This window comes from Lissotriton vulgaris, unplaced genomic scaffold (genome assembly GCF_964263255.1).
Source record: "Lissotriton vulgaris unplaced genomic scaffold, aLisVul1.2 SCAFFOLD_2193, whole genome shotgun sequence".
Classification (NCBI taxonomy): Eukaryota; Metazoa; Chordata; class Amphibia; order Caudata; family Salamandridae; genus Lissotriton; species Lissotriton vulgaris.
In genome coordinates, this window is record NW_028242153.1 from 179057 (window position 1) to 204264 (window position 25208).

The 25208-nt window shown below is 45.6% G+C and overlaps 1 protein-coding gene across 1 annotated transcript in view; it reads right to left on the reverse strand.

Moving 5' to 3' along the window:
* The window catches only part of LOC147669038 (E3 ubiquitin-protein ligase TRIM39-like), a 231119-nt gene that overhangs the window by 92345 nt on the left and 113566 nt on the right, over nt 1-25208 (reverse strand). The window contains exon 4 of the mRNA XM_086948268.1: nt 20546-20568. Coding sequence (XP_086804394.1) covers nt 20546-20568 — 23 coding nt within the window. The remainder of the gene's footprint in view (nt 1-20545; nt 20569-25208) is intronic.

Here is a 25208-nt window from a genome sequence, read left to right on the forward strand (position 1 = left end):
GAAAGTTGGTTAAGTTCCTGAAACTAGTGGAGCTGAAACTAACAAGCCAAGAATTCGGCCCAGATTAGACCTAAGGAGCTATGGCCAAGACAAGACGCAACGAACAATGCTCAGCTCCCATACCCCACTGTTTTTAGCACTACTACTTTTATAACTAAAGGTTTCTTGTATTAAAATTTTTCTTTTTTCTTTTAACTTTCACCTGAGTATACGTGCACTCAAATGTATATTTGTAATGGTTTTAATTAACCTAAAACAATAACACCTTACTTACTTACAGTCCACGTTGAGAAAGCTGCAGCTCGAGTAAAAATCTACTCAAGCGGCAGAAAACTACAGCTCGCACTGTGCAAGATGCCGTTTTCAATGATTGCACAGTGCGGACAAGCATCCGGCACTGTGCAATCATTGAAAACTCATCTTGGAGAGTGCGAACATGCTACTACGCACCTCGCGTAGTTCTACGTGAAGTTCGCGTAGTGCGAAATGCACTTTGCGTAGCTTCGCGTAGCGCTACTTCGTGAACTACGCCCACCCCTAGTGCTAATGTCATCGTACAAATTTTGTGTAGAGACCATCAGATTCTTACATGCCTTGGGATTCGTGAAGGACTGTAAAATGCGATATAGCACCTTAGGGTTATTTTTGGCCTGGTCTAATTGTAGAGCTATATGAGCTTTGCGTGCTGCCCTAATTTTCCCGTGCTAATCGGCCAGAGCCACATGAAACCGAGCCTTGTCCTCCTCCTCATGAGTGAGGGGCCACAGTTTTTCATGCTTCCTACAAATTCGTTTCTGGATACGAAGTAGAGGAGAATACCAGGCATTCTGGGGGAGCCTAGGCGTGCTAGGGAAGGATTTCAGAGGGGCTAACTGGTCCACGGCACAAGAGACTGCCAAGTTATACTTGGCAAGCGCCTCTTCGATGTTGTCTGATTCTAATATCTGTGGATCTACAAAAGAGGTTTTAAAGCCCTCTGGGGTAACTCTCTTCCACTGTCTGAAGAAGCGAGGGGTGTCACAAGTAGCATGGGTTCTCTTCCTAGGTTCCTGAATGCAAAATTCAATTGACGCGTGGTCAGACCAGGGCAAGAACTGGGGGGAATTGCAGGAGACGTTAGGGGAGTTGGAAAAAACAATATCCAGAATGTTACCCGCTATGTGTGTGGGGCCCTCATTTAGCTTGGTTAACCCAAGAGTAGGTAGCTCCGTTACGAGGGACCCTGTGTCCGCATTGGAACCGCACTCACTGTGTATATTAAAATCGCCAAGCAGCAAAAAATTGCAGCTCGCTTGTACATGAGGAGCAATTACTTCAATAAGATGAAGAGAGAAGCCATTTAGCGGGCCAGGAAGCCGATATACCAGGGCCCCCTTCCAACTTATATGGGACGCAAAGTCAATGCGGAAGACCATCACTTCCAAGGTCAGGTCACCGTGTTGCTCTAGCACAGGAATCTTGATGTTACCCCTATGCGCAATAGCAATTCCACCTCCCATTTTATTCTGTCTGTCCATGCCAACAAATCTGTAACCATCAGGCAGAGCGAGAGCTATGGAGGGGATTAAATGGGGCTTCAGCCAAGTTTCGGTAAAAAAACAGGAGGTCAGGCTGCATCGAGGAGAGGAGATCCCAAACCTCGGCAGAGTGCTTGGAGAGAGCTCTCACATTACACAGTAGGCTTCTCCGCCCCTGCTGCGTGTTGGTGGGGAGGTTACCCAATACAAATGTTCTTAAATGCAGTCCTATATTTAATTGTACAGAAGCAGAGAAGCTGTACTTTGTTTAATTTGCTTTAAGCCACTCAGTTAATTTCTTTCATCTTATATAATTCAAACATTTTCTTTTAGGTTATTTTTCTTCACTTAACTTCAATTGTCTTCTTGTCTCTGACCTATTGTTTGGTTGATTTAGTATCTTTTTCATAGAGTATTTTATCCTTGTTTTTGATGCAGTGTCATTCAGTCTTGCAAACAGCTGCACAGTGATTGTATTTTCCACATTGATAGTATTTTTGACACTGGGCTGGGCACAGTCCTTGATGCGGAAAGTCTAACCAACCTTTCTAACACATTTTATTTTCAGATCTATTGTCTTGTCAGGAGTTTTGAATTGTTTCTATGTTTTTTCATTATTCATTAAAAAAAGAAAATGTAAATAAGGTAAAATATCCAACATAAAAATCGATAACATTTGACACAAATAAATAAGAGAAAGTGATGAAATAATGACCTACAGCAAACTACGAAAGAAAGATTATATAGCAACACAATAGTAAGAAAAATTGAACATAAACAATTAAATGAAGGAAAATGAGAAAAGGAAATGGAAGAAAAACAAAAACAGATTTAAGTAAAACTAAACAAATGGAAGAAAGAAAATTAACAAAAAGAAAGGAAAAACTAAACTATTTATAGAAATGTGCAAAATTAGATGCAAAGGGGGGGTGCCGGAGAGCCCACGGCAAGATGGCCGCACTGGGTTCTTTATATACGGAAAAATCCATTTTAGCTCCAGTGGTCGCAAGGAAAAAGCACCCTTAGGCACACAAAGGTCAGGAGATGTGATTGAGCCTCGTTTGGATGCCTTATTCTTGAATACGCGGAGCGGAGGCGAGAGGGAAGGCCGCGGCTTGAAGGTGAGAAGTGCGGACGCGCAGAGATGCGGCCCCTCTGTCCGAAACTGACATTGGCGCTGTCGGAAGTGGCAGTTGTCACTGAAGGTGAGCCAAGGGACGTAAGGCCGTGGCGTGAAGGTGAGAAGTGCGGACGCGCAGAGACGCGTCCTCTCTGTCCGAAACGGACATTGGCGCTGTCGGAAGTGGCAGTTGTCACTGAAGGTGAGCCAGCACCGAGGCATCGCGGCGGGGGAGGTGCATCGGCGACCGGGCGTGCCTGCTCAAAGAACAGCGACAGGCTACAATAGCCGGCGCAAGAAGGTGGGCCCGCAAATCTAGCCCACTGTGTCAAGAGGCACAGTAGGCCTAACAGGGCGGGCCACAACCAAGAAGTACATAGCAGCGCTGTGGGAGCGTACACCCTCCAATTACGAGGTGAGGAGGGGCATACCCCAGTATAGTCAGGGAGATAAAACCGGCACCACAGAGCAAAACAACATGTGGGAGGCACCACCTAACACCAAAAAACTACCAACAAGGTCCAGATAAAGAGCCTTTAGGCCACATAATAAGGCCCATGTGGAATAGAAAAAAGCCTGAGGTGGAGTAAACAGCCCAAAAACAAAAACGCACAAACTATATTATAGCAACTCACTCTCAGCACTGTCCACTGCCTGTGGTACAGCAGTGGACAGGAAGTGATACACCTGGATAAAGTCCAGAGTTACAGAGAGTTGAGCTGAATTCCGGGATCATATCTAAAATTCACACAGGTGGCCCAAAAACAAAAATAATGCAGAAGTGCAGAAATATAATACCGCAGCACCGACACCAGCACATTTGGAAAGAACATATAATTAACCGCGCTGGAGGATAGGGGCGAGATCGCGAAACTGCAAAAGGGCACAAACATGGGAAAGACAGACCAAATGCAAGCACGTCTAACATTTGAAATGAGAGGCACCACGAAACAAACTACAGAGACAGACGCAGAAGGAGGGCAGATTGGGGGAAAAGCTGAGAGTAGCACCCTCGGAACAACGTTGCTGGCCATGCAGAGTAGTCTGCAATCCATCGACAGTCAAATAGACTCCCTGAACTTGCGCATAGATAATATGGCGGCAAAAATGGACAAGCAGTCAGCACAAATCACAGAAATGGAACAAAGAATCTCAAAAGCTGAAGATGAAGTGTAATCCGTGAGCACCAAAAGCCTGAATATGGAACGGGTCCTGGCGGTCATTCACGCAAAGAATGAAGACTTGGAGGCGTGCTCCCGCCAGAGCAATTTGCGCACAATTGGGGTACCGGAATCAACAAATACAGGCAAAATGGAGATATATATCAAAAACATGTTTAAATCGTTTATTGGAACCGAAAACCTCTACAATGTTGGTAGTACAGCGCTCCCACCGAGCGCTCATGACTCGTCCTCCGCTGGGTGCCCCATCGCGTGCCATAATAGCAAAGATATTAAATTACTGGGCCAGAGATACGGTTCTGAGGCTTGCCTGAGAGAAAGGAGAACTACAATATCAAAACAAGCAAATCTCCTTTTACCTTGATTTTATGGTTGCTGTACAGTCAGCAAGGAGAGAGTTCCTACCCATCAAGCGCCAACTGCAAAAAGCTAACATAACATATGCGATGTTATACCCGGCTAGACTAGAGGTGGAGTACAATGGCACACAGCATATATTTGTGATACCAAAAGCAGCCAAGGACTACTTAAAGGACGGGTACTTACCTTCGGTAACGATGTATCTGGTAAAGACACAGTCTAGCCGCAGATTCCTTAACTTAGAATATCCCTAGGCGTCAAGACTGGATTCCGGAAAAACTGTCCGCAGCAGCACAACCGCGTCCCTGGGGGGCGGTGCAGCACGGCTCCGCCCTGACGTCGTCCACGGACGTGATGTCAGTGGAGCCAGTGGAGCCATATATGCCCCATCCGGCACGCTGACGTCAGTTTTCGTTGGCGAAACGTTTCCGCGCCACAACGCGGAGCCACCAATAAAAAAACTGAGATTATGGGAACCGTGTGCAAAAAGATGAAAAAGCAAAATAATTGTAATGGTGAAAAAAGCACCATAAAGGACAGTGCCATGCACTGTACATTGAAGCGAAAGAGCAGAGCACCACTCTGTGAAGCAATTCCGCCAAAACGAAAACTAAGCCTCCTGTCATGTTGCATATTATAGAGAACAATGGTCCCTATTTTGGAAGGAGAAATAACATTCAGACAATAATCATACTCTAAATAGTTAGTATGTCTTTTGTCTAGCCGGACAAGAATTTATTTTCCATATATGTGCAGAATTAAGGAGTTGTTTAAAACACTTGATGCCAAGTGGGCACAGCCGTGACCCACAGAACACTTAGACAAAACAACGAAAACAGAATGGCCAAAGGGCAAGAGGGTAATATGTCTGCACACTCGTATTTGAAATTTTACAGACTTAAATTACTATTTTGTACACCATTGCACATTACAATATTGTTTAACCCCTTCGATGCTTGTGACGGAACCATTCCGTCATCAGTCACGGCTGAGCTGTGCTGATGACGGAATGGTTCCGTCACGACCGCACCCTGTTCTGGAATGTCCAGCACAGGGGCGGAATAGGCGCCGCACGGAAGCGGTTAATCATATTGCATATGGCGTTTGGGTGTCGACGACGTTTCGATGCCAGCGCTAGATACCGGGCATCATCCTCAGGACAATTAAATCAATCATTGTTGTCTTCAGAATTACAATTACAATATGCCTTTATCGCATTAAGTGGAGTTGTCAAAAACATGGGCGGGCGCGATGGCTCGCGTTCAGTACTGGCAGTCAGCCAGCTGAAAAGACCGTGAAGGTTGGAGAGTCCAACCTGCAGGATGTGATAACAAATCCATAGAAGTGCGCAATCACACAATTTCGAGGGCGGGAGCTCAGTCGCTTGTCCGGCTGCACGGTGTGGAGATCCTGTCATGTTGCGGCGTCTTGCCGTTCCAGAGGGACCGCTAGACACATACGGGCGATCTGGTCCTCACTTCCGGGCGGAAGTCGAGTCCCGGTCTAGTCTTCCTCGACCTGCCTCCACCGAAGCACTTCCGGGGGAACGCTTAAACGCTTTTCCCGCCGGCTCTGTGCTTCGGATTCGTCCTGCTACCCGGATTCGCCTAGTACCTTCGGAGCTAAACACCAGGGATACCACGGACACCTTGCTCTCCGGTTTCCTTGCTGTGCCATAAAGAACGCTTGCTGCCGCAGGACTTGGGCAACGTATCTGCACTGTTGTCAGGTCTGTGTCCACGCTGGAGCGCTATTCTTTGTTTTTTCATTGGTGCGCAGGTGCGTTATTTTGTGGTTAAGCAGTGGCAGCGTAGGAGCGCTTTACCTTGTTAGACATTGCTGTGCAGGAGCACAGTACTTTGGTTGCTTTCTACCGCGCAGGAGTGCTATTCTTTGTTCCTTATTGCAGCGCAGGAGCGCTATTCATTGGTTGCACATTGCCGTGCAGGAGCCCATTACTTTGGTTGCTTTCTACCGCGCAGGAGCGCTATTCTTTGTTCCTTATTGCAGCGCAGGAGCGCTATTCATTGGTTGCACATTGCCGTGCAGGAGCATATTACTTTGGTTGCTTTCTACCGCGCAAGAGCGCTTGCCTTGGTTTTTTTCCTTCATTCATTGGAGCATTCATAACTTCCTTGGTTCAGAGGTCTACACAAGCCCTGGTGAGCTCATGGTTAAAGGAATCCATTCGGTATGTGTTTAGAGGTCTGCCATTAAGTGGGTGGTGTGGTCTTTTTCTAATTAGGCCTTTTTGTCTCCCCAGTTGGCACCAAAAGATCCTACCCAGCTCCACAACCACCAAGGCCTCTTCATTTCGTTTCTGGCTGCCTTCTCTGGTTCCATCTCATCCCTGCTGGGTACCACATCTCTGCACGGGTCAGGTGGGTACAGGGGCGGTGGCTCTTGTCGTCTCTGCGGAATCGCTTCACAAGCAAAGGTAGGTCTTGTGGGGCATCCGACACCTCCCCCGTAGAGGTGAGAAAACATAATGGCAGACAACAAAAAGTCTGCACCCACCATACAGCAGGACAAGTCCGGGACACCTGAGCGAGGGCGATGTAGCATAGGACGGCACCAGAAAGGGACGTGGCATCCCCAGTAATAGACCCATAGACAGAGGCAGAGCCAATAGACTTGAAACCAATGGACTGCAGGGGAGGTAAGAGACCCTAAGGTGATAGAGAAGGGGATAGCGGGGGTGGGAAAAACATGAGTAGATCCCGTGCTGGACAACAAAGCTCATAGGGATGCCAAAGGCACATGACACATAAGCATACCTCCCAATTACAAGAATATGCGGGGTAGCACAAGCAAAGTAGAATGAAGCGTTCCGTAAAGCATAAGTGAAAGTAAAGCATAAGTGAAAGATGTCACCCCGCAGAAAGACAAAGCCACCTGGAGGCAGGCGGATGCAGGAAGCCCAACCTGAAAAGGTCCACGCAGAACGGGGAGGATGGGCGGGCTTTAAGGAATCTGCGGCTAGACTGTGTCTCTACAAAATAAATTGTTACCGAAGGTAAGTAACCCGTCCTTCTTATGAGACAATGTCCTGAGCACAACTTTATCTGAGTGTAAAGAAGTCCAATCAATCTTCTTTTGTGGTGATTTTATTAATCAAATCAGAATTTATTTTCTCTTCAAATGTATTGCAATCTACAACAATTCATCCAAAGCCAACACGTGTTTCGTCAACAGCGATGCACTCGCATCTAGGACTTCTTCAGGGCTAAAATTAAATTTAAAAACTATACTGTATCATAATGCACATAAGTCAAAACACCACCACCATACCACCCATGTGATGCAAAGTAATCACAGAGTGAATCCTAGGTGAGGGACTCATTTCTGGAGAAAGACTTATTCTGCTCCATTGCTTAAAGGTACATTATGGCACGAAGGGTCTAAATTAATTAAGCTAAATTTAAGATAGAATATAAGAACACACAGTGCAACACCTAGTCAAAGAGAATGGTAAAAGGCCAAAAAACCTCGAGGGAAAAACACCATGCTGATGTTCCAATAAATGCTCACCTATCTGGATGATCTCTTAAATTCCAAAATGTATCATCTATTCCGTCTCGCAAGAAGAAAATTTCCCTGTATAAAATTCTAGTCCAGCTCTGTCGAAAATAATGACCCAGTATCACTGGTCAGTCTGTAGGCATTTCATACAATAGTGCATTATAAAAAACCGTAGTGGTCATCATTCAACAAGCAATCTTACCGCTCAATATTCCATTATTCATCCAGGTTGAACGTAAAGCAGTTCACTTGTTCTATTAACAGATCCTGTAAATAATAAATATAATCCATCATGTTTCCTCCCTATTCCAATTACACACACGCCTACTATTACTAGGAATATATATGAGAGATACATATGATGTAAGACCTAATCTCCTAAAATGTCAACGTCTTATAGTCCAGAGGATATTAATTTGAACAATGACCATTCATCCATGCTAAATGCTTCGTGCTAGTATAAAGCTTCCCTACAACACCAGTCAAAATTAAAGATGTCATATGTACCCCACCACGGTTCCTAACTGCCATGTACAACATCGGTGCTCAGCACTAGTATCGAACTCACATGCCATGTTATCCCTAAAACAAACAATCTTATGCACTCCGTACAAGACCTCTGTTTATTTGTATTTAATACATTTATATAGCGCTGCTGACACCTTGCAGGTTTCCTGGCGCTGGAGAATACTCTTGACTAAGGAAAACAAAGACGGGAGCAGGGGGAGCATTTTAAGGAAAGAGCCAGGTCTTGATACGCTTCCTGAATGGGAGGAGTTGCGGGATTTGGCGGATATCGATGGGCAGACTGTTCCATAACTTCGCTGCTGCGACTCTGAAGGATCTGCCCCCAATTCTAACTTTGCTATAATTAGGTACTATAGCCAGGCAGGCAGATGCAGAGCGCAAGGTTCTGTTGGGGGTGTACCAAGAAAACAAGGTTTGCAGAGGTTTGGGTCCGATTCCGTGCAAGGCCTTGAAAACAAGGCAGAGGGCCTTAAATGCTACACGCTGCTTCACTGGAAGCCAGTGTAGCTCAGCTAGGGCTGCTGTGGTCGAGGATCTCCTGGACCAGCCAAGAGCTAGCTTAGCGGCCGCCGATTGAATTCTTTGCAGCCGATCCAGTAGCACGGCTGGGGATTCAAGTAACAGCGCGTTGCAATAGTCAAGGCGACTCAGTATAGTACACCTGACTATTGTTGCACGGGCATGAGCAGGAAGGAGTGGCATAATTTTGCGCAAGGAACGCAACAAGGCTGAGCACGTCCCCACTGTTTTTGCCACATGAGTTTCCATGCTCAGCTTGTCATTAATCATGGCCCCAAGGTTGCGGACCGAAGTTACTGGCTGTGGTTTATCCGGTATTTCCAGAGGCCAGAAGTCGCTCGGGAACGGACAAGGTATTCTATTTCCAGTGCAGAACAGTACCTCGGTTTTAGAGGAGTTAAATTGAAGGGAGTTTTTGTGCAACCACCCAGCCGTCTCTCTTAGGCATTCATGGAAGGATGTTAAGGGGATGGAGTCTTCTCCCTCCCAAGAGATAATAGGCTGGGTGTCGTCAGCATAATTGATGGTTTTTATCCCATGAGACTTTATAAGCGTGATCAGGGGCTTGAGATACACGTTAAAAGAATGGGGCTGATGGACGACCCCTGGGGAACTCCCTGAGGGACAGCAGCAAATTGAGATTGGAAAGGGGGAAGAGATACTGCCTGTCTCCTGTCCCGCAGAAAGGAGTGAAACCACAGCAGGGCCGTGCCATCCACCCCGGCCTCAACGAGTCTCTCCAACAGAATCCCATGGTTGACCGTATCGAATGTGGCAGACAGGTCCAACAGTATCAGAGCTACTGCCTGGCCCCTGTCTGCACGCATACGAAGATCCTCCATGGCTGCTAAGACCGCTGTTTCGGTGCCGTGGGCTGGACGAAAGCCGAATTGGAGGTCATCCAGGATGTGGTTCTGTTCTAAATAAGAGGAAAGGCAGGAGCTGACCCAACGTTCGGTGACCTTAGCTGGAAATGGCAGGAGGGAGATGGGCCGATAATTGGATAAGCAGTCAGGACTTAAAGAAGGCTTTTTTAGAAGCGGGGTGACCAGGGCTTGCTTCCAAGGGGTTGGCACATATCCGCATTTCAGAGATTGGTTGCATATTCTACGCAGAGTGTCTAAGAGTTCAGTTCCAAAGCTCTTCCAGATTTTTGGAGGGAGGGGGTCAAGTGGGGAACCCGAAGTAATTCCGAGCGCCAGTCTTTCAAACTCGGTTTCTTGAATCGGGGGGAATTCCTGCAGTCTGACCGTGAGAGGGGGGTCGGGTGGTGAAGACTCATGGCTGATAGTACTGGCACCCTGACTGTTGGGACAACCCAATGAGGGAGAAGTCTTCAGTTTGTGGATAATGGTGTTAATTTTATCATTGAAGAATACTGCAAGATTGTCTCAAAGTTCTTGTGTGGGTGGCTGAGTCCTTGTAGCACATTCAGGGTGTGTTAGATTTTTTAGGATCTGGAAGATGCTCTTTGAGCTGTTAGAGGCATTGGCGATAGTTGCACAGAAGTAATTAGCTTTACTTTGCACAATGGCAGTTTTATATGCCCGAAGGTTGTCTTTCCAGAGAGATTTGTTAATATCGGAGTAGCCTTGCCTCCATTTCCTCTCCGATTGTCTGCAGGCTAATTTAAGAGCTCTCAGGGAGTCATCAAACCATGGAGCTGGTGCTCTGCTCTTTGGTTTGCACTTTTTCGGGGGGGCAAGGGAATTCGCGGTATCGGAAATTAATGTGTAGAGGGAGTTGTAATTATCCTCCACCGATGTCGAAGGGGAGAAACTGTTGGCTACACTGAAAACAGGGCCGGCTGATCTAGCTTTTTCCAGGGCCTTCCAGTCTCTGTACATGGCGTCAGGAAAACTACTGTGTGGTGGTCTACTGGCTCTGCTACCAGCTATGTAAAATTTAATAAGTGCATGGTCAGTCCAGCACATAGGCAGAATATCACTAAGGTATGCTAGCTGAGGCGAGGAGAAGATTAGGTCGAGAAGATGGCCAGCGGAGTGAGTGGGTTTATTGACCAATTGGGAGAGTCCTATGCTTTTGCAAGACATTAAGAGGTTATTCAGTGCCATGTCCAGGCTGCCGTTTGGCCAAAGATTAAAATCGCCCAAAACAATCAATTTATTGTGGGAGGTAGCCATATTGGTGAGGGTAGAGAGTAAAGACTGTTGCTGCCGGGAGTTAAAGGCTCCCGGGGGGCGGTAGCATATTATGGCCGTGAATGAGACTCCAGAACAACATGTTATGGAGAGGCCAAGGATTTCTGTTCCAGCAACTGGATCCATATCAAGGATGTTAATGGACCAGGAGGCTCTGTAGATGATGATTTACTGTATACAATATCCATTGGTACTGAGATTCCGCACCTCGGAGACTAACATAGTATCCGCATCTCCTCCATTATGCCACCAATCCATGCCTTTCCTAACACGGCGTACAATTTCTATCTTGACATAAACACACTCGTTACCACACTTACCAGACTCCGTGGAGTACTCCTCGCTGTCGTGACCCGGCGTTCCAAGTAAGCGCCATCTTTGTTTCTCGGACCGTATTTATGTTAAGGAAAGGACTACAGAGTGCGGCAGAACTGAAACCCGAGTTAATTATTTTAAAACGGTATCATATTGCCGTCATGCAGATAGAGTCTATATCCTTATCACAAAGCGAATATTACAACTAAAAAACATTACATATAAATGTGAGCTTCTAGAACTAACGGTACCTTCTCCAAGTTCAAGTTCAGAGATTTGTATAGCGCACTACTCACCCATAGGGTCTCAAGGCGCTTGTGGGAGGGGGAGCATTATTTATCGAATAGCCAGGTTTTAAGTTCCTTTCTGAAGGAGATGTGGTTCTGTGTGAGGCGGAGGTGAGTGGGGAGAGAGTTCCAGGTCTTGGCCGCCAGGTAGGAGAAGGATCTTCCTCCCATGGTGGATCTGTGGATGCGCGGAACTGCGGCGAGCGCTTGGTTGGAGGATCTTAGTTGGCGGGTGGGTGTGTAGATGGACAATCGTGTGTTGAGGCATTCGGGTCCTAGTTTGTAGAGGGCCTTGTGAGCGTGGGTGAGGAGACGAAACGTTATTCTCTTGTTGACGGGAAGCCAGTGGAGGTCTTTCAGGTGGCCGGTAATGTGAGCTTGGCGAGGGATGTCCAATAGGAGTCTGGCCGATGCATTCTGGATCCGTTGGAGTTTTCTCTGTAATTTGGCTGTTGTTCCGGCGTAGAGGGTATTTCCATAGTCCAGTCGGCTAGTGACCAGTGCGTGGGTGACCGTCTTTCTTGTTTCGGTGGGGATCCAACGGAAGATTTTTTGAGCATACGGAGTACGTTGAAGCAAGAGGATGAGACGGCGTTAACTTGTCTGGTCATCGAGAGGGAGGAGTCTAGGATGAAGCCCAGGTTGCGTGCGTGGTCTGTGGGTATGGGTGCTGTGCCCAGGGCCGATGGCCACCAAGAGTCGTCCCATGCAGAGGGTGAAGATCCTAGGATGAGAACTTCCGTTTTGTCTGAGTTAAGTTTTAGGCGGCTGTTTTTCATCCATTCGGCTACTTCTTTCATGCCTTCATGAAGATTGGTTTTGGCGGTGTTAGGGTCTTTGGTGAGGGAAAGGATCAGCTGGGTGTCGTCAGCGTAGGAGATGATGTTGAGGTTGTGTTGTCGCGCGATGGATGCGAGGGGACTCATTTACACGTTGAAGAGGGTGGGACTAAGTGATGATCCTTGTGGGACTCCGCAGATGACTTCGGTGGCTTCTGATTTGAAAGGGGGAGTCGGACTCTCTGGGTTCTCCCGGCGAGGAACGAGATGATCCAATCCAATGCTTTTCCTTTTAATCCGACGTCGCTGAGGTGTTGTATGAGGGTGCTATGACAGACTGTGTCGAAGGCGGCGGAGAGGTCGAGTAGGATGAGGGCAGCTGTTTCTCCGTTGTCCAGTAGCATTCGGATGTCATCTGTCGCTGCAATGAGGGCGGTTTCAGTGCTGTGTTTGGCTCGAAAGCCGGACTGTGAGGGGTCGAGGGAGTTGTTGGATTCAAGGAAGGCGGCGAGCTGGCTATCGACGGCTTTCTCAATGACTTTGGCTGGGAAAGGGAGGAGGGAGATGGGGCGGTAGTTCTTAAGTTCAGAGGGGTCAGCTGTGGGCTTCTTCAGGAGGGCAGTGAGTTCGGCGTGTTTCCAGCTTTCTGGGAAGGTAGCGGAGTTGAAGGAGCAGTTGATGACATCACGGAGATGAAGTGCGATGATGGAGTCTGCTTTGTTGAAGATGTGGTGGGGACAGGGGTCGGTTGGTGATCCTGAGTGGATGGAGTTCATCAGGCGGATGGTGTCTTCAGTGGTGATTGGGTTCCAGGCGTTAAGGTTGTTAGAGATCGGTTTGATTTTGGGGGTGGGTGGGGTGGGCTGTTCTTTCGAAGTGTTTTTAAAGCTGTTATGTATGTCGGCGATTTTGTTGTAGAAGAAAGAGGATAATGAGTCGCAGAGGTCTTGGGAGGGAGTAATGCCGTTTGAGGCTGCGGTGGGGTTGGTAAATTCTTTGACGATGTTGCATAGTTCCTTGCTGTTTTGGGCGTTGTTGTTTAGTCGATCCTTGAGTGCTGATTTCTTGGTGGCACGGATCAATTGGTGGTGTTTGCGGGTGGCTGCCTTGAAGGTGGTCAGGTTGTCAGTGGTTGGGGTTTTTCTCCATGTTTTTTCTAGAGTACGGCATAGTTTCTTGGAGTTCTTATGGTCATCGTTGAACCAGGGGGCCTTTTTGCTATCTTGTTTGATCTGGTGGTTTCTTAGGGGTGCTAATTCGTCAGCGCTGTGAGTGATCCATTGTTTGAGTTTGGTGGCAGCTTCGTTTGGGTCTGATGAGAGGGTTGGAGGGTTTTGGTTGAGCGATGTGATGAGTTGGTCGGTGGTGATTTTGTTCCAGTTTCTTCGAGGAATAGGTAGCGGGGGGTTGTGAGTCGTGGTAGTTTTGTAGCTGAAGTGAACACAGCTGTGGTCCGTCCAATGGAGAGCTGTGGTGTGATTGAAGGAGATGTGTTTGCTGGAGGTGAAAATAGGGTCGAGCGTGTGTCCGGCTAAGTGGGTGGGGGTGTTAACAAGTTGTTTGAGTCCGAGATTGGCCATGTTGTCTAGAAGGGTGGTGGTGTTGTGGTTGTTTTTCTTTTCCAAGTGGAAGTTGAAGTCTCCCAGTAGAATGAAAGTTCTCGGAGCGGAGGGCATGTGGGCTGATGAAGTCAGTGATGTCTTCGCAGAATTGTTTATGGGTTCCTGGTGGTCTGTAGATGAGGGTGCCTCTAAGTGTGGTCCTGGGGTCGGTGTGGATCTGGAAGTGGAGGTGTTCGGCAGTTGCGAGGTAGTCGTCGAAGCTGGTCGTGATTCTGATGGTGTTTTTATGAACGATGGCGATGCCGCCTCCTGTTTGGTTGGTACGGTCTTTTCGGATGATCTTGTACGCGTCTGGGATGGCTATGGCGATGTCGGGTGCTGATGATGCGTTCATCCAGGTTTCTGTAAGGAAGGCGATGTCCGGTGACGCAGTGTCGAGTAGGTCCCAGAGTTCTGTGGCGTGTTTGTGGATCGAGCGGGTGTTTAGCAGGATGCATTTCAGGTGGTTAGAGTCGGAGCTGTGTTGGGAGGTCGTGGATTTGGTGTGGGTCTTGATGCTGGTAAATTTGCAGGAGTGGCAGGCGAAGGGACCGTGGGTACGTCCTGGGGCAGCTTCGTAGCATTGTGGTGTGCGTCCGGGGTTAAGGGCTAGGAGGGTGGCGGCGTCATACGTTATGAGGGTGGAGTGTGGTTTGCGGGGGCCAGGGGGTCTGGCGCTGGGCGCGGTCCAGGCGCGGACGGGCGTAGACGGGCTTACCTTTGGCGCACCTTCGGCGCGCATGGGGCGCGACCGCTGCGCGTGACCGCTGCGCTCAAAGACATCTGTCATATATAGATAGTGGGGGGGAGGGGCGAGGGCGGAGCAGCTGGGAGGCGGGAGGCGGGGTGGAGATCCGGGGAGGGAAGGCAAAACAACAACAGCAAAAACAAGATGGCAATCGGCCAAATTCAGTGCAGGATTGGGGCACAAAGTATGCAAAAACGCTAAGATACTTCAAGTGGGACCGGCACAGGACACAATTAATTAAAAAGTTAAATGTTGGCAGCACAAACAAAGCAGAGCGTTGCAGCGCGCTATGGAAGGCTAGCGCTACGCTAATATGCTAATCAGCACAAGCGCTACGTTACTATGTTAATCTGCACAAATACTTCAAACAAATCGAGCGCAGTTAAATGCAGTTAAATCGAGTGCAGTTAAATTCAGGCAGTGGTCTTGTGGTCACGATACCGGAATGAGGGTCGGGGAAGCAGCGTGAGGAGGAGCGACCGCTTCTGACGAGTCAGGACGGTCACAGAGGTCTCATGGAGGGTCCGAGCCTGACGATCTGTGGGAGGGCGGAGCAGCTTGGAGGCGGGAGGCCGGGTGGAGATCCGGGGAGGGAAGGCAAAACAACAACAGCAAAAACAAGATGGCAATCAGCCAAATTTAGTGCAGGGTTGGGGAACAAAGTATGCAAAAACGCTAAGATACTTCAAGTGGGACCGGCACAGGACACAATTAATTAATCCAATATGGCCGCCAATGACTTCACTATGTAGTCCAAGTGTTTTCTACTTAACTCATGTTCTTTTTGAATGAAGCTTTATTGCACCACTACCTCAGTGAATTCTACCACCCATATACGATTAAATCCACATCCTGTTGGTACTGAAACGGACCTCGCGCCTAATTCTAACTTCATGCTAATCTAACGAGAACAGTATCCACTCGTCCTTCTTATAGAGACATCTAGCCGCAGATTCCTTAACTTAGAATAGATACCAAAGCCATGCCCATAGAGGAGGTGAGTCTGTGACTGAACCCAACTCAGTTCATGAGAGAACTTAGTCATCAGCAAGGTGACGAAACACAGTGGGGACTGCAAGCGAGCGCAGTTACACCTGCCTATGAAGTTCTGAAAAGAGCGGAAAACAATGGGAGGCAAGGCACAACAAGCTGTTAAAGAACAGCTCAAAAACCCCTGTATGTATACCGGGGTGAGAGAAAGAAATCATAAAGCTAGAAATTGCGGTGCGGAATTGAGAGTTCATGGCTTCGTAAAGAAGCGGACCGAGCCTAGGGTCAAAGTGATCCGAAGGATCTGACGTGTTGACTGGAAGTAAAACCCAGAAAGATGACAACTGGTATGACAAAGTCAGCGCATACCAGTCCAGGATGCATGATAGTGGAAAAAAGCACTGTTGAACCCCCACCATCCAAGGTACATGGGGCAGCATTGGCAGGATGCCGACCACTGGCCAGGAAGTGCTGGTAGTACCAGAAACACAAGACACTCCAGCACGCAGTAACTCCTGCACAAGACATGTGAGAGGGCGGACGTCAACAATCATAAGTACCCAAAACAGGACTTCAGTAAGAATAAAAGTCATGTGGAAGACTGGAACACAAATAAGCATACTGTGTAGATGGAAGAACCACACGAAATAAGGGAAGTAAAGCCATGTAGGGTAGTGTGAGCAGCCCATAGGTGAAAGATGCATTAACAGGCAGGCGCCTGGTAAAAAGGGGTATCTGGCAAGCTGGACACCCACAGAAGAGCTCGTAGGATGAGCAGACCGGGGCGAAGACCACGGATACCATAGGAAGGAACATTGCATGTGCGACTCTGCTGTGTGCAGAGCACAGAGCAGATATAGATTCAGAAAACATACGTGTAAAACAACGTTTTACCTGATTAAGTGCTAGAGTACGTGAAAAGTACCAATAGTCTTATGGAAGCAGAAGTGTCCAGAGTTGCATGCGACATCAACCACCTGTCCGGGAGGAGCCACGGTCCCCCGCTAGACAGATGAGGAGCTGGAGCCAGACACAATAGTGGAAATATTGAGGACGAACCGAATGCCCAAGGACCCAAAAAAGCAGCAACCTGAAGAGGACACTCTCTCGAGAGTGACACAGCAGGAACCCAATGCCAAAGGCAAGGGTGCGTGTTAATGGTCACACTTCGGACCTTTTCAGAATATAGAGGGACAAGACAGGGTTGCCTTCTGTCCCCACTGTTGTTTAAGCTCACCATGGAGCCGGTGGCTTGTGAAATAAGACAGACACATACTGCTGCAGCACTAGGCTTCCAACTATGCCCATTATTTATTTATATCCAGACGACTACGTGACACTATATATTAGAGAGCCAAATACTCACCTAGCCCTGATAATTCGTGAATACATAAAATTCGACTACTATTCTGGATTAAGCATTAACTGAGCAAAATCAATGATCCTTCCTCCCACGATGGCGACAGAACTCTGTGCAGTAGACCTCCCATTGGAATGGGCGACAGACACTAATACCTGGGAGTGTGGGTTCACAGGGATCTCAAGGTGGTGTTTCCTGAAAACTATGGTAGGGCAATGTCCCAATTAGAAGACCAAATAATGCGCTGGATTGGGATTGTGCTTCAACTGTCCCTAGCAGATAGCATAGCTGTCATTAAAATGATAATTTTGCCAAAATTCCTTAAAAATGTTCCACTAGTGCTGACTGAAGGTTTTTTCTTTTCAAACAACTGAGAACACACTTAATAATTGTGACATGGGCAGGCAGGATCTGGAATGCCCTCCCTCCAGAAATCAGAATAATCTCATCCACGGCATCCTTCAATAAAGAAGTAAAATCGCTCCTCTTAGCTAAATTCACATGAATATAGAGTAAAGAAATCTCGTAACTCATTATTTTTCCTCTCATGACTATGTCCAGCCAGACCACCTCTGCACCGTTGCTACCTTACCTTGACTCTACTGTTAACCATTTGCTCATCTTTGCACAAAATGACTTGTTTAATTATTACTCCTTTGTCTTTTTATCCCATTTGTGTGTAAAGCGCTCTGATATCCGTAGGGATCTTGTTCGCGCTCTATAAAACTTTCAAAACAAATAAAAATAAATATGCGGATGGAGGATTCAGCACGCCAGACTTAACGTTATATTATTTAAGTGTGCAGGCACAATTTGCGCACTTCTGGTACATGCCACATGGCTATATCCCACATGTGGCAATTAAACATGACATTGCTGCACACTTAGGGCTCTCCTTCCACACAAGCGCACCCCCTCCAAACGAAATAAATACAGTACACACCACGTTGACGGCTTAGAGGGCACCAACTAAAACAGCTGGAAAACCTATAACATATGTCCCAGAGATGCCTTTCCTACATCACCCAAACATGACAGTAATGCAAGAAGACAAATCGCTTAAAAGGCTACAGGAGGCGGGCTTGACCACCATGGGGGATTTATATATTAACGGCCCAGGATGTTCTTGACATATACAGATGCTGCGGCACAGGCAGCAGGGTCCCCACTTTTTACTTTTGTTTATTATAGGCTTTGAACGGCAGTGCGAACACACATCCCATATTTCCCCGGTGAACCCCCACCCTCACAACACTTCAGATCTTATTAACTAGTACATCTAGACAACACCTTGTAACTAAAGCCTATCATGCAGCACAAAAAGAGGAAAATCCGAGCGGTGTGAAATTGATGGCGAAGTTGAATTCATTGCTGGAACAGACCTTGGGAGAAGAGGAATGGAGGGGTAGTTGCAAACAATTGAGCATGCTAACGTTGAACTGTAATTTAAGGATCATTCAATTTCAATATTTGCATCAAATGTACTACACCCCCTTACAATTGTACAAGTATGGACTAAAAAACTACTCAAATTGTTCTCGTTGTGGGGTGGAGGGGGTTGATTTTAACCATATTCCTTAGGGTTGTCCAAAAGTGAATTATTTCTAGATACAGGTCACAGATGTATTAACCAAAATGATCGAGATGAGGGTGGCGTGTACGCCAAAGGTTTGCCTACTAGTGTTGTTGAATGAGCTCAGGTGGCTTAATAGGAAACTGGTGCTAGTATGTTTGATAATTGCAAAACATAGAGTGGCACTGCACGGGGGGAGTACAATTAGTCCCACAAAGGCAGCATGGCTAAAAGATGGAGAGTTTTGTAAATCACAATTGGAACTGTATGTGGATAAACAACCATTGGCAGAGGCCAAAAGACTATTGGAATCCACTTATGGCTTATTTCCAATCAAACATAGGAAATGGAGGATAGGCGGGTTATGGTGCATACTACAAATGCTATTAGAGTAAACACATGGAAAACTGTATACTTATTTTATGCACTGTGTATAAGATCACATGGGTTAACTGAGGTAGAGGCAACCGATGTGGGAAAGATGTAGAAACTGAACTGACAACAAAGTGTGATGGGCAATGCTGTGTTTTGATTTGTGATGTTGACATGTTATGTGTATGTGTGTAATGTCATAGCTTGTAAAAAAAATAATACAAAAAAAAACTTGATGTAAAAAACAATATACCAAGAAAAATGTGATAGTAATTTCCCAAAGATGATTGGTCTTTCGCATTTCTAAATATCTGGGCCAAAGCCAGTAACTCATGCTATCAGGGTTGTAATAGCTATGCTGTTAGTATCTAATTTGAAGATGGTGAGCTATTAAAATTGGCTCACCCATAGGGTAAAAGCACGTTATGTTAAATAATCTTGTAGAGCACAGCAGCTACCCAAAAACGAGCTTGCCGGCGCCGACAGAAGGAGCCAACTGAAACTCAGGGTTCTCTGAAAGATGTGATCCCATATTTATCTAAAGAGTTGAATTTTTAATTGGTTCCTGAAACTTAATAGAATGTTGTACGATCCGAGCTGAACAGGGAGAGTATTCCACAGTTTAGCGGTGTGATGGGCAAAGGGGCGACCACCTCCTCTTGCTCTCTTAATTCTGGGGAGATTCAGAAGGGAGAGGTTATTTGATCTCAATGCTCTGGGGGTTATGTGTGGAGCAATAAGATGCTGTAGGATGTGTGTGCCAGGTGAGTAGGTTAACCTAAGGGCAATGCATAGGGACTTCAATTCAATTCTTCTTTTGATCGGTAACCAGTGAAGTTCAGTGAGCGCTGGGCGAACCAGGTTCCTTTTTCGGTATACCTAGAAATGCTTGTGCTGCTGCATTTTGATTAACCTGCAGTTTTTTAATGACATATGCTGGGATACTCAGATACAAGGAGTTGCCATAATCCAGGTGTGACGGAATTAGGCTTTGGACCACTATCCTGCAACACTCCAAAGGAAGCCATTTGAGCATTTCCTTAAGGGATCTTAGCAGCAACCTGAAACACCTGCGTGATGGCCGTCTTCGCCTGAGCAACCAAGGTCAGATCCTTATGCAGAAAGACACCAAGGCTCTTGACTTCAAGTTTAAAAATGGGGGTTCCTCCAAACGAGTGGGGGCATAGGAGTTGGTCCCAACTCGAAGGGTTGTTTCCAACCACCAACAACTTTTTTTTCCCCGTTCAACTTTAAACAGATTGCTGCCATCCAGCTTGCTACCTGTTCCACGCATGTAGTAAGCATCTTAGAGGTGATCATGTCTTCTGCATAGGATACCATAGCGAATCCATAGGAGCAGATGATATCAGAGAGAGGACAAACATATATGTTGAAGAGCGTAGGGCTCAACATAGAACCCGGTCAACTTATATGTGATAAATAAATGGTGTTGCAATCAAAAACACAATGGATTTAACCCAGATCTGTGACTGGGGGTGAATGTTTGGTTAATACATCATTCCGTTCATCATCTGTTCTTTTAGCAATAATACATTTAATGGCTGCTCATTACATTTTTGTATGGCACTTTGTAAAAGAACAAAATCGTACCTGTTCAACACGCTCTTCACATCCTGGGGAGAGAAACACAAACAGATTAATATAGATCAATAGGGTTAACATTCACAAAAAAATTATATTTTAAAAATATTATTTAGTATTGACAAATAACTATATGCAAACATAAATAAATATATCAATAATGAACACACACATTTTATTACTGACCTCTGCAGATGAAGTTTAAAGCACAGATTTACTTCATTAACCTATGAATACATTCAATCTGATAGTATTCAAAACCATACTGAAGAGGAACAGCACAGAAGGAACAACTAGATTGACAATCTTGACCTTTCCTTTCGTAAGGTGTTGGGACCAATCCCGAAGGCAACGCTAAATTTGGTTTCGGACTTTAATTCACACTTGTACCCAAGATATTCAGATGAAGTGCTGCAGGAAGTTTAAGAATATTATAATGTACCCACAGGTTCCGTTTCTGGGGTCCACTTAAGAAAGAGGAAAGGGAAATGAACCATTGGTTGGTGAATACTAGGCTTCCATATCTGAATGTTTTAATTGAGAAGGATAACCCAGTAGCCCAATCTTTCCACCTTGGCGTCGATGTTTGCCCTACTGGCTATATCTTTGTTCCTTCCTGGCAGTTTGGATTCTATCTGGAGTTTAAAGCAATGGACCGTCAAGGAAGCGACTGCTGGGCAATCTCTGCCATCCTATGTGTAAGCTTCCCGCTGAAACTTGCAACAGGTTTAGATCCACCATTTTTACAGCCTTTGGCTGCGTACCAAGTTTCGAACGGAATCAATGCAACGGCTGAAAAAAATGAAGACAGAATTGATTTGTATAGTATGGTTCTCGAAAATGTGTTGGCCCCTATAGGTGGACATCTTAATAATAATGTGGTGCAGAGAAAAGGCCAAGACAGAGTTGATAGGTGGTTCAACCATTTGTCAGACCATGAAATCCCATTTGAGGGAGGTAACTAGACAGCATAGCCTAGGGTCTAATAAAACATATATTGAAGATTTGAAGCATTTATATAGTCAGTATAGGCAGATACTCACAACGAAAAAAATTGGCTTTTTTCATAAGGATTGAAATGAAAAGTTAGAGGTAATTCAGGCATGGGACCAAAGAGCATTCGAGCAAAAAGTGAATAAACCTACTTACTCTCATCCCGGGATGCTAACATATATCATTGCTAAGATTCTTGGGTATCATAATTGGAGGTTTTGTAGGGTTCACTGGCTATGCAAGTCAATTTAGAGTTGGTCCGCCCCATAAGTCTAGAGTATGATTGGTTTTTGGCCAAAGAAATCAAGATGATAATCGATCGCCTCAAGCTAACCAGGGCCACAGAGCCAGATAATATTCCAGCTGTCTTAATTACGATAAATAGCGATTGGTGGGCTAGTGATAATGCGCTTCGGTTTGGTTTGATAGCCAGAACGGGATCTATCTTCCATCATATAAAGGACCTGTTATGAAACCTATTCTGAAAAAAGGGAATGGTAAACGTTCCTCACAATATAGATTGATTAGTCTCCAGGATATTTCTGAGAAGGTTTTGCAAAAATCTTACTGACTCATTCTGATGGAATGGACCCAAGAATATTAGATCATTCCTATTGCGCAGGAAGGTTTCTGTGAAGGACACTCTGCTGTAGATCTCTGTTTTGCCCCATAGGCTATTTTCAGGAAATCTGTTGCAATAAATCTAAGGCTGTGCTGCTGTTTTATAGATTTCCGCGCAGCCATTGAAACTGTTGCTAGGGGAGTACTCGGAGAGAAACGCAGCTCCTGCAAGGTACCTCAAGAGTTACTCAGTATGATCCAAGCATTACATACCGACAATTGGGCGCATGTAGGGTTGGATGAAACCGGGCGATTATGATGGAGTATTACAATTAGGAATGGCCTTCAGCAGGGGTGCATTTTGGCCAGACCCTTTTTAGTTTGCTTTTGACGGATTAACCCGCAGTTTTAAAATTGTGTAAATCATTCTCATCAAAAGTGGGGGCTGTACATATCCCATGTCTACTGTATGCAGACAATCTGATTTTGTGGACTATACTCCATCTAGACAAAACAAAGGTAATAGTTTTCAGGAAAAGAGTAACCAATTTTACATGGGTCCTGGACTCTAGCCCAGTGGTAGTGATGGACTCAAATACCTTCGGTTGATATCTACAAGGAATCTAAAGTGGGATGTTCACATGGAGAGTAGAAGGATTAGAGCTTTGCTACAAAAATGGAGCATCGTTAAGTTTAATCAGGTGTATGGGGGCATGTCGCAGGCCCCTCTTATGTAAGTTTAGGGAGGGAAAAAAATCACTCCTCTTGGGCAGAGGTTATTGCACTTACCTCGTCCTCAATTTGGAATCCAGTGAAAGAGCAGTCTTAAGAGTTTACTAAGTTTAACCCAGGGAACAATGGTACAGGGTATAAGGAGAGAGGTAAACTTGGTACCTTGACATGTAATGGCTACTTCCCGCATGCTAAGGTTCCTGTACAGGCTAAGTCAGAATGAAGACGCATTAACAATCTCCAAGCTATGTTAGGAAGAAATCCTGGCCAGTGAAGGAAAGTAGGTCCCAGATGCTTAGGATCCTACTTGAAGGATTTCTATGGTTTCCTGTCAACGCAGGCCAATTTAGAGCAGTGCCCCACCATGAGTATGGATTATATGATTGTTTATCGGCCAAAGAAATCAAGTTGATTATCAATTCCCTCAAGCTAACCCGTGCTGTGGGGCTGGATAATATTCCAGCGGTCTTAATTAAGGTAACTACATTTGGTGGGCTAGGGTTAATGCACTTCATTTTGGTTGGATATCCACAACTGGGATCTATCTTCTGTCATATAAGGTTCTATTATGAAACCCATTCTGAAAGCTGTGCACTCCACATGAGCCACAATAGAAACATGGCACCTCCGTCCTTACTAAGCAAGTAAATCAGCCCAGAAAGTGGGTTACACATTGAACGTGGCCTACTTGCTGGAGAAACCATCAATAAAGTTTATGATTGGAAGATCTTTTCCTATCATTTTCAGCTGTAAGATTCGTAGCTTAGTAAAGACATTTTAAAAACAAGCATTGGTAAATGCATTAGGTTCTACCTATGTGATTAATGAGCTGTTTTTAGGTTGAGCATTCGAGACCTAGTGTATATACTTTGTGGGTTCTGGAGATCAGCCCTAGGACTTGTCTGCTTCCGCTTAGGGACTTTTTTCTGTTCAACTGCCTCTACTTAACTGCCTCAATAGAAAATGACCAGTAGAGGTCAGTAACATACCAGAATTGCTTTCATCTTGTTCAACTGACTATTTAACTGCCTCAATAGAAAATGACCAGTAGAGGTCAGTAAAATACCAGAATTGCTTTTATCTTGTTCAACTGCCTCTATTTAACTGTCTTGATAGAAAACGACCAGTAGAGGTCAGTAAAATACCTGAATTGCTTTCTGCTGATAGAAATTGTCTTCCACAATGACCCGTGGACAATAATATTTTTTTCAAATTTTGTATTTTCAGTGATATGACCAGTGAAGGCCCTGATTTTATATTAACAACAGAGCTTTGGACTATATCATTTCCCGCTGAAACACAATATTTCTCTCCATGTGTTCCCATACTTGGTGTCACACAGTTTGGTGCTTACTCCCCCTCCATGTTAAAGAACAGTAGATGTTTCAGCACACAGGCTAATGTGCTGCATAGCTAAATACATATAAGGTCCTGAAGGCAAGACCGATTGCATTGCAAATGCTTGTTGTTGTAAGTTGTAGCTGGCGGAGTAGTTGTACAATATAAGTTAAAGAAAGTCTGTTAAAGTTTTATGACTTGTTATTGTGCAAAAAGACAATATAATGTGCTCTTAGTAGTATAGTGAAGCTATGTATTAGCAACATTTTGAAAAATGAAATGAAGGAAATAATATAATTGATTGATGTAATAGCAATATTAGGTGTTTAGAGGAGTTCTTACAACTTTTGGGCCCAGTGTCACTGCACCTGCGGCACCATTCAAACTATGCCTCTAGTGGCTGGAAGGTAACTGCACCTGTGACTGCCTGTTTAGTAGAAAAATATTGCAATATGTGGTATATAGAGGGGTTCCTAGGCCTTTGGGTTCGGGTGCCACTGCACCTATTGCACCATTGAAATCATGATCCTAGTGCACGCAAGGTAACTGCATTTGAGATTGCTGATTTAGTAGTAACATATACCAATATTGGTGTTTAGAGGAGTGCTGACAACTTTTGCCCTCGTTGCCACTGCACCTGCTGCACCATTGAAATAATGGCTCAGTGCATGCTAGATAACTGCACTTGTGACTGCCTGTATAATAGCAACATTTTGCAAACTTCTGTGTTTAATGGGGTCCCTAGAGCGTTTGTCCGTTGTGCCACTGCACGTGTTCCACCATTTAAAATCAAGCCCCTTTTAACTGCAAGGTAACTACATGTGTGTATAGTAAAATATAGCAATATTAAGTGTTAGGTAGAGTGCCTAGAGCTATTGGCCCTGGTGCTAAGGCACATGCTGCACCATTCAAATCAGGACCCTATTGCCTTCTAGATAAACTTGTGACTGTCTTGCGTCGTAGTAACATTTTGCACTAATCTGGTTTTAGTGGGGTCCCTAGAGCTTTTGGTCCCAGAGTCACTGCACCTGGTGCACCTTTTAAATCA